The sequence below is a fragment of the Pituophis catenifer genome, unplaced genomic scaffold, assembly GCF_029215685.1.
Source record: "Pituophis catenifer annectens isolate HBS135680 unplaced genomic scaffold, rPitCat1.0.hap2 SCAF_3, whole genome shotgun sequence".
Classification (NCBI taxonomy): domain Eukaryota; kingdom Metazoa; phylum Chordata; class Lepidosauria; order Squamata; family Colubridae; genus Pituophis; species Pituophis catenifer.
In genome coordinates, this window is record NW_027256883.1 from 159,033,568 (window position 1) to 159,044,396 (window position 10,829).

The following is a 10,829-nucleotide window of genomic DNA, read 5'->3' on the forward strand; positions in this document are numbered from 1 at the left end:
TTTGAAGGCAAAATATGAATGAATTGTATAGATTAGTTTATAACATTTTTTATTTATGTGTAGATTTGGTATAAAAATGGGCAAAGAATATAAAGTAAGGATATAAAAAGCTGTCACTATAGTTCTTTCTAATATTATATTAGACTAGGTATTATAAAAATGAAACATCCAGTAAATTTTCTTTAAAATCGAACAGCAATGGTTGATGCAAGGGTATAGGGGTATAGGACCCTATTGGGTGGAAAGTAGGCTCAAGCGGGGAATGGGAGAGTTAAGGGGAGAGCATTCCCCGCAATTGGTCATAAAGGCAAATGACTTTTGGGGGCGCTGCATTGGCTGTAATTTAGGGATTAGATTGTAAGTAGCTTTTGGGGATCACCCATAGCTTCAAATGGTTGCTAAGCAATTGGTCATAAGTTGAAGACTATTGGTAACATAAAAGCATAGATTTTGTGTTATGTGTTTATCATTTTTTCTTATCTTCATAGATGGACCCAAAGTTACGTCCTTCATTTACTGATATTGTCAAAACACTGGAGGAAATTCTGAGCAATTTGAAAAGAGAAGAAGATGAAAGAGAACGGAAGCTTCTAAATCTGGATACTGCAGATCGAAAACCCATCTCTGTTTCCAAAGGTAGGATCCAACAATATGGTCATAAAACTGCCCAGCTTGCCAAGCAAACATTAAATATTTTATGTTATAATGAATTGTGTTTTTATTTATAAATAGGAAGCATTGTATTTACAATATTCTAACAAAGTCTAATTAAATATAATTGGATATTGAATATGAGTTAATTTACTTGTAAATTAATTGGAAATACAATTTAATGTTCACAGTATATCAAATCTATTCTCTTTGTCTTCCTTGAAGAATCAAATTTGGTCCACAGACATATTTGTTAGACACATAGTTTCTTAAGTCACTGTGATAGGTTGGAATTTAATTTTGTTGTTGTTGTTCATGTTAACTTGAGTGAGATGCATAAACATTAGTCTAGACTACCTGAACAAGTTGATATATGGAATACCCAGCTATGTTGCACAATTGTTTCTGTGCAATTAAAAATTAAGGATAGAGCAATCTAATCACATCAGTGTGGTCCTCTAAATGACACTTAATTTCAACAGTTTTTGTATATGCCTCTGTATTTTCTTACATAAATTGTACTGCACCCCAGTACTCCTAAGATTCTGGATGGATCACAAGAATAAGTTCAAGGCAGAAAGTCATAAAAACAGTTGCTGTACTGTGTGCTACGCACGCATGCACACACTCACAAGCACACACAGACACACAAATAAAAATAGCAACAAATAGCACCCACTCCCACAAATGCATTAAAAGGCTTGACAAAAATACTTTTATTTTCACCTCCCTTCTAAATGTTAACCAAGAGGGTGCATTGTGAACCACCCTCTTGGTTAACAAGAGGGTGGTTGGTAGGCAAACCTAGGTGTCCATAGAAAAAGCTGGCTTTCTAGTTCTTTCCTCCACAGACCTCATAATGAAAGGCAAGAATCTACAACATTCCTTCCAACCTCAAATGTATAGGATAGGCAGATTTGGAGAAGATGGCCCAAATCAGATTTCTAAATAGATAGACTCAGAATTTACTGACGTTTTCTCATGAAACAGTGGCCTTTTACTTCAGAAGCAATCCAATCTCAGGACTTTTCGCTCTGCCCCCTGAAAAGTTGTCACCTCTCACATTAGGATTAATGGAAATCATGTAAAAGGGACACAATTAGCATGCATGATATGAAGCTGTGGAATCACAAGTGTCCCAGTTTACCATCACATCTCCAACAGTGGAAGAACAGCCCCTGAAATCTTGAGCAACATTTATTTTGAACAAAAAATGGTGAGAAAAATAGCAACAGCATTCCTTCCTGATCTTTTCTCTCCTAGTCTGCTGCCAGAATGACAATGAATATCACATAGATTTTAACAGATAGAATTGCCCTACCTGTAATATGAGGAAATTCTTACATTAGACACAATCAAATGGTTGTATTAGAGTAACTGTGAACTTGGTGTGTTAGTCAGATTACAAAGGAAGAGGGAGAAGTTCGCTTTGCAATGTTGGTGGTTAGTGATTAGCAACTTCTCTGAGGTATCCATGCTTTATTAATGACAGAATGATGTAGAAGACAACTATGTCACTAGGTGTGATTACCCTGTTTTTCAAAAGAACTCTTTTGTAGACTTGAACCTTCGATAATGGTCATTGTTATTTTGACTTGCTTTGACACCCAAATTCTAACTCTATGGCTAAGAAAAATATTACAAAAGTAATTATTTGCTGAAGCTTTTTATGTTCTGGTCAAAATGTTCAAGGCTTTTTGTGTCTTCTGAATCCTTGGTAAACATATGTTGGAGTTTAGTCCAAATTAAGCGCTGTCTTCATGGCTTATTTTGAACCACACATATATCTTGTGGAATATTTATTATCATCTTGAATTATAGCAAATTTTAAAATAGGAAAAAAAAAGATGGAGGCTGAATTAATTTATGAAAATTAAAATTTGGGCAATCCAAAAGCCAGCTGGTTGACTTTGGGCCAGTCACATTCTCTTAGCCCAATCCACCCCACAGAGTTATTATTGTGAAGAAAATAGGAGGAAAAAGGAGTATTATGTTTGTTCACTGTCTTGAGTTACTTATAATGTAGGAAAGGCAGGATTAAAACAAAATTCTAAATTATGGCATATGCAAGGTTTTTGGGGGAGGTATGTTATACTGCTGTGACCACAATATAGATATTTAAGACATTAATTTCATTGAAATGGGAAATTTGAATTAGCCAAGTATAGAATTCCGTAGCTGAGCCAGTTTAAATCTTGAATTTGTCAGTCATTTCAGTCTTAAGGACAAAATATATAAACTGTAGCCCACAAGTGTGTGTCTTTTGTGACCCCAAAAGAAGATTAGGCCAATGGTTGGGCCTCCTTTTATTGGAAGGATTTTTGGAATTTAAGGAACAAAACATGGCCCTTAATTTTGCATATTGGGCAAAATAGATGTTTAAGCATCCATCTCATTCCTTAGAATTTCTCCCAAAAGCAAGCCCATATTTATGAATGCAGCTTTCAATTTGCCATGGAAAGCCTGGCATAGTTTTTAGGCCAAAAGATGTATTTACATTTTTTTAACCGGAATCTATATGAGAAAGCCCTTAAACATGAGGAAATCCATGGCGACACTGGGTTTTGTACAACAGATTTTTGAATCAATACCAAATACTTAATTTTAACAGTGGTAACATAATACAAATGAAACATACAAACATTAAAATGATCATTGGAGTGCTACTAGAAGCAATCTGGTGATTCCCATCCTTTCATTTCCCTGATTCAGGTAGTCCACATTTAGCAATCACAATTGGGATTGGCAACTTCATTGTTAAGCAGAGTGGTCGCTAAGTGAAACTGTGACTGTGTTGATGATCTTACTTCAGCTTTCCTTTCCTTTACACATCTGTGAAGGTCATAAATACAAGGATTGATCATAAAGTTAGATTTTCATCTCTGTTGTAACTGTGAATGGTTACTATATGCTAAATGAGGATCACCTGTCCACAAAAACTGATTTTGGCTTTCAGAGAAAAGAATGGAGTAGGAGTGTCAGATTTCCAGGAGGCAAAATGGTACTATTCCCACCCTTAAATTATCCAAATTAGAATGTTCCAAAATCGTACCATCAAAATGCCTCCATTTTGATGGCACAATCCTCAGATCCCGTAGGCTATGCATAGGTTTTCCATTCTTGTTTTAAAGTATCACTTTAGTATCTGTTCTTCTTAGGAAAATTTAAGCAGAAATTCAAATATCTTAAAGGAAAAGGATTTTTTTTTTAAAAGGATTTTTTTTTTTTTGCAATGTAGCTAAACACTGTCCATCTGATCTTAATATTAATAGTTGCTTTGTTTAGTGACTTCTTATTTAAATGTATTTAACAGATTTCCCCCCCAAGCTCAAGTGCTGTGTATCCTAGTTTCTACATTGGACAATGTGCTGTTTCAAGGCTGATGTGGAATATAAGCACTTCCACAGGGAAGTATTATTGTTTGCCTGCCCTTTTCACAGCATAGGGTGTCTGTTGCTCCAGGGAAACCTCACTTCTGGAAAACATTGTCTTTTAATTAAAAGGGGAATGTCCTCTTTAACTTTCACTCTTGGGAAGACTTTTAGGTTATACAAATAATTGGAAAATAATATATTTGTTGTCATATTAGCTATTGCTAAGTATTTTATGCATTCGAGAGACAGAAGGCATGTAGAAGAGTATAAAGACAAAATATAACAATATGTGGTAGATTGCATTCTCTGTCTATAGAAATGGCTTATAAAAAATAGATTGAAAAATCATTTCTAATGATGAAGAGCTCTATGAAAATTTGTAAACTTCCTAAGGGTGTATGGTTGTGGAGGATATGAGAATATCACATTTATATTGATTATTTCCCCCTGTGTGTGTTTATGAGTCCAGATTTGCCACTGAGGTAATGTGAAGATTTAAATCTCAATTTATTTTTTAGGATTGCTAGAGAGGGGACAAGGTATCAAAAGGCTGAGCTCATTGGATGACAAGATTCCACCTAAATCACCCCGACCACGGCGCAACATCTGGCTATCACGCAGTCAGTCAGACATCTTCTCTCGGAAACCTTCCTGCAAGATAAATGTTCAGGATCCCTATTATACACCAAGCAAAGGGGCAAGTCGAAAAGTCAACCCTTTCAATTCTAGGGAAGACTTGAAAGGGGGGAAAATAAAATTTTTCGACTTGCCTAGCAAATCGGTGATATCTCTTGTATTTGACCTGCACTCTCCAGAAGCAAGAGGATGTCAAAAGACGAGCCAGCCGCTGTTCAAGCACACCTATGCCTATGATTGGCAAGACTCTTCTTTCCTTCCTGGGAGGAGAAGCAGATCACTTCCAGTTTCTCCTGAATTTGTTCGTAAGGATTATAATACATTTGGAGATCTCTCTTCGACAGTCAGTAGCTGTGATCCCGCCCAGCTAGGGGCTGAGGTGCGCCAGAGGCTGCTGTGCAGTAGTAAGTATGGTGTATCTGACATCCCTCCGTTTCAGGTTAAACAACGTAGGCAGGACTCGCATCCTCCACTTCTGCAAGAGGAGGAAATGGATTGTTCTGATGAACTGGAGCCCCTAAACAAAAATGGGTATTCTGTAAAATGTTCAGCTGAAGAGGCAGAACTTGGAAAGCCTGAGGGACAAGTGCTGCAAGATACCTCTGGCCAAGTGGCTAATATCTTAGTTCACAATTTAGACTACCCAGAAAATCAATTCCCAGAAATGTTCATGAGCTGTACCACTTCTGAAGAAATGGAGGTGGAAGATGAAACACAAAGGAATATGCCTTCCACTAAACTGGAATCTTCTAAACGGTTGCTCAGTATTAATCCTTCCTCACAGCAAGACAGAGACTCCACTTTCCTTGAAGTGGTGGATAGCGACACTTCAAATGTTTCTCTACTGCCTTCAGACACACCAGCATCAATAAGTGGACAGCCGAAATGTGACATTTAAAAGCCAACCATTGGATGATGGTGATGATGATACACTCCTATTAACTATTCTGGTTTTAACTTCCTGTGTCAAATGTCTTTAAAACAGTGTAGCAATGTAACCAGTCCATTTGAAAATTCTAAAATGTATTTTGAGAGATTGTATGCATGCAAGAATGTATGAAAGGAGTTCTTGGCATACCTCAGGAAGAAGCTAATATAGGAAGAAGGTTTGCTGTTGAATGCCTGATTTATGCAAGATCACAGTTATAGAGATAGTGGGATTATGAGCACCTCTCTGTGTTTCTATTTGTGTTATTCATACTGTTTAGGTTTTGTTAAATGTTTTTAAGAACTTAGTATCTCCTTGAACCTTCAAAATCTGTGTCTCATTAGCAGTAAAATCCCAAGAAGCAATAAATATTTATATGGAATATATTTAAAATAAAAAGTACCCTGGGGGCAGATTGTCCTAAACCAGTCTTACTTATCCTGGCCAACCTTCAAAGTATGAATTTTAAATCCCAGTATTCTGAACAATGTCCAGTGTTGGAATATTCTGGGAATTGAAGTTTATACTTTTGGAGATTGCTTAAAGTTAAAGAGAGTTTATTGATATCTTATTGGACTACAACCACAAGTGTTCTGGCCATTAACAAAGGCTGATGAGTTGGAGTCCATTATTACCACAGGTTACCCAAAGACTTATACAAGATTTTCTGCCATGGGAATTTCAGTTTCAAAAAACCAGCTTCTCTGGAAGTAATTCAACACGTATCAAATTATTTCTATAATACTCAAAAAAATCTTGGTCCATGATTGGAAGAAATCATTTTTGGATTGGTTCATTTCCAGAATATCCTATTTTGGATCAAAATGTTCCAAAATAGAATGTTTTGCACATGATATTTCCCCACCCTTTCTTTAAATGAACAGGAAGAATATGGCTCTGAATTCTCTAAAATTTATTAAATAAGATGAGTTTTGGCTACAATAGCTCCCTTACCTTTTCCAGTCCAGTTGCAAACAGTGGAGGCATTGAGATATTCCTACTTCATGCATTCTTTGTTAAATTATTAGTTGCTTTCCAGTTTTTATTTGCTGGAAAGGAAATTTTCCATCAGTTGTTTTACTGAAGGAACAGCAGAGTTCCGTTTCTGAATAAATTGTTCATGAAACAAAATGAGATGAATATTTTCATCTTTTTAGTAACCTCATTCCCTTTATTATAGAAGCATGAAATGTATCACCATCAAACATTTGGCATGGAAGAACTCTCTTCAACATATTTTAAAAATCCAGTTTTGCATGCATGTCTTCCATTAGTCTATGTCCTTCACTCACACAGAAACATAGTCTATATGTGCAATTTATATAAATTCTGTAGATAAGTTGCTTGAAATTTCTCAAATGGCAAGTGAATTTTAAAGTGAAGCTATAGAAATAGCATCTCTATACTAAAGTCTCTTTGCACATCCAGACCAGCATTACATGCTCAGAACTTAATAGGAATTAATACAAATTATATAAAAAGGATTAAACTCCCAAATCTTGCCGCTAGTTAGAATACACTTGAAATTAGTCCTGGTGAACATAATTTCCTCATATTCATTCCTCATAACTAAACTGTAGAAAGGGCAAATGCTCACAAAATATGAAGCAATAAAAGCAGAATCACAAATATTGAGCAGACCAGGTTTGCAAGCTATGTTTATTTATAGACATTCATGACAGCCTCAAGTTCCTTCCAGTAGCTGGAGAACAAAATTATTGTCTTCTCAATTATTCATTTGAAAATTTCTAAAGTAGCACCACATTCCAGTTTAGTTGTTTCCTTTTTCAGGATTAGGAATGAAGAATCCCAGTAGTTATTATCAGCCTGCTTTATTTAAACAGTTAAAAAATATAACCACTTAAACAGGTGGTGCGATTTTGAATTTGGTAGCATTTTCTTCCACCCCATCCAAAGCAAAATAATTGATGAATGTAACTTATGCTCAGCTCTAGAAAGCACCAAGCATGCAATGTATCTCAGAGGCCATTTCACTTCCAGAAAGTATTCCATTTCTTTGCCTGCATTAGTTTATAACTTGCTCTGCCCTAGTAGCCTCTCACTTTTACTGCTTGTGAAAGCTAGATGTGACAAATTACTTCTGTTCTGGTCACATCCCCTCCCCCCTCCTTGTGTATTTTCCTGGTTTTTTACAGACTCTAAGTGGTACCTTCTCTTGTAAGTGGGATGATGGAATCCTACTGCGGTTGCTCTGCCTTCTAAATAGAGTGTTAATGATAACCTAGGTCCTTGACGCAAAAGTAAGTCTTTCTAGACTGCAATTTGATAAAAGTTGGCTTCATAGGAAAGCAATAACTTATTATTGGATGGTTATTGGATGGTTAAACATAAAGGTAACCTGTCCTCTTATACACACTTGTACACACTGTTATTATCACATCCTATGGAAAGCCAGCATTGCAGAGCAGGTATGGGCCATCATCTGTACTCAATACAGAATGTGGCCAAATGAATGCATAATTTGTACAAACACAATGATACTAAATAGTTTTGCTTTTCAGCATGTTTGATTTGCTAAGATGCCTATTGCTTTTGATAAGCCACCTGAAAACACTTCTAAGATCCTCAGTCTATTTTTAATTCATTAATTTTGTCTAAATTACATTTAATAAGCAGATTAGAGGATATTCATGTGGCCAACTGATGAAAGACTGTGAATACATGTATGTAACAAATTGATACCTGAGTAGAAAAAAAGTGTACGATGGATTCTTGGTTGCTGCATCTTGTCCAAGAACACTGGTATTTCTTGCCAGTTTAACTAGACACTTGAATTCCTCTTTGCACTTAATGCTGCTGTTTATACTGCATGTCACTACATTTCTATGCAAAAATAACCTTTGAGGTAGCCAAATATTTGATTTAAGGTTTATAGATCTTTATAAGATCTATTTTCATATTTATGAAGGAATTTTATGTCTTAATATTTGCTGTCTGTAAATAGCTAAATTTTGTCATTAAAGCCTAGGAATAAAATTTATAGCATGTGTATAATTTAACACTGCCAGGAAAAGGATTTTGAAAAAGCATTTTTCTAATACTTCAGATATTTATGAATGTTTAAAGAAAACAAATCTTGATTTGTATGTGTTGATTCATGTTTGATTTTCTTCTACCTTAGAATTACATAAACAGTATGTTTCACTGGAACTGAAAAAAGTAACCAAAGATAAATGTAGTTTAAAATATCTGCAAGTTTTCTTTATCAATTTTTGTAAATCATTCCCCTGTTCACTGTCAGAAGAAAATCAAATATGTGGTTGAGGTAACAAAATTGATGACGAAAGGAGCAATATAAAATGGGAAACATTCATTCTGACTTAATATTCATACATTCCAGTATTTTGTTGTAAAAGTGATAACTTTTTTTCTGATAGTCAGATTCCAGAAGAGCTTGTCTCATTCCAGAAAGAATTCCTTATTGTGCTTTCCCTTGTTTCAGATTTCCAATTGTGTATTCACCAGCAATTAATGGTGGTGGTAGATTATCTGAACATTTAATTGTTTCCAGACAAGACACATCACATTTCATTGTGTGTAAGCTGCAGTTATCTTATATTAAAAAGCTAGTTAACTGAAGCTAATGTCATGTTGTCATGTTGGTAAGTTAATTGCTTTCATATAAACAAGTAACAAAACATGGGACAATTGTTCTGTTGAGGCATTTGCATTTGTGAATTTCTTTACAATACAGATCAATGCTCTATTAATTTGGTTATTTCTACTTTCCAAGTAATCTATGTATCCATCTTGAAGTTTTCAAGTTTATTGCATTTGTCAAGGGCAGAATTACCAGTCAACTTTCACTAAATGATTCAAGGCTCTATTTTGAGCAAAAATTTCTCCTTACTCTTTAAATTATTTATCATACTTAACTGCCCATCTCCTTCACAGATGGACTCTGAGCAGTGTACAATACAACCTACTCACCACTTTTAACCTACTACCCCGTTTCTTTACCTCCTTAAAGGAAATAAAAGTGAAAATATCTAAATGCTTTCATTTTCCTTATACCAAAAACAATTCTTGATTGTTTTGGTTGCTTTTTCTTATCTTTCGAATTCACATTTAACAGTTATCCTTCAAATATCAAATATTTGATATGTTTGCAATACAGATGAATACAAAATTATCATTTCATTCAATTCCTTGTAAGTATTAACATTTATATAAAATATGTGTGCTATTGCTGCATCACTTTACATTGATTTCAAATTTTGTCATTTTGCTGTCCATTCCCACGTTGATAACATTTGGCTAGAGCTATCCAGTTAGCTTGAGCTTTCTTTTCCCTAACTTGGTATTAATGACAAGCTTTAGCTACTTCATTGCTCTCCCCAGCAACCATTTTTAAAAAGTTGAACATTATTGACCCCACTAAAGTTATCAAATAATGCTTTCCAAGCAATGTATCTGGAATAGATAAGATTAATAAAAACATTTTTTTAGCTTCCAAGAGATCTCATTACTGTTTTGTTGTGTGCAACTGGAATATATAACTGATGATCTGTATTGCAAAAAGGCTTGCAACAATAAATTAACAGATAAAAAGCCTCCAGTCTGTCAAATATTTTGATACAAAAAACTAAACATTATTTAATAAGGGAAACGCCAATGTTTTATTTCAATAAATATTGATGATGGCAGAGAATAATAAGATATCCCTTTGAATTATTATACTAGAATGGGGCTGGAGGTCTATGGCCTTCCAGATGTTGATTTGTAACTCCATCCTGCAGTAATGTTTTTTGTCAACAGTTAAGTAGCTTAATTTGGATTAGGAAAATAAGACTGCAATAGAACCATGAAAAAAAAAATCAAACAATTTGGCTTTAATTCCTTATCTTTTCTTTAACTTTTTGTTACGCCATCTTAAGGATTTAAAATAACTAAAAACAAGCGGTATAATATAAATCAGATTTAAGGACAATCTAGAGGGCATGATTCCAAAAGGATATCCAGAAAGAGGAGAGACAACCAACTGTTTGCTAACGACAAACTCTAGTACAAGAAAATCAGTTATCACCCTTATGTTATGGTAGGCCAGATTCAGGAAGATTTCTGAAGCCTTGAGAGCTTTGTAGTAGATTTAGATGGCTGCAATCTCCCTTTTGGGCTGCTATAAAAATAGATGAATTTATATTTGGTACCCAATGTTTGCATTCTCATTGTCTAAAACAAAAGCCCCACAAAATTTCAGAAAGTTTGATTAGAAATTT

At 34.9% G+C, this 10,829-nt stretch overlaps 1 protein-coding gene across 1 annotated transcript in view; it reads left to right on the forward strand.

Annotated features, from left to right (window-relative positions):
• TESK2 (testis associated actin remodelling kinase 2) overlaps positions 1–10,050 on the forward strand; it is a 64,654-nt gene extending 54,604 nt beyond the window's left edge. Inside the window, exons 10-11 of the mRNA XM_070941398.1 lie at positions 489–636; positions 4,544–10,050. Coding sequence (XP_070797499.1) covers positions 489–636; positions 4,544–5,559 — 1,164 coding nt within the window. The 3' untranslated portion in view covers positions 5,560–10,050. The remainder of the gene's footprint in view (positions 1–488; positions 637–4,543) is intronic.
• The last annotated feature ends 779 nt before the right edge of the window (positions 10,051–10,829 follow it).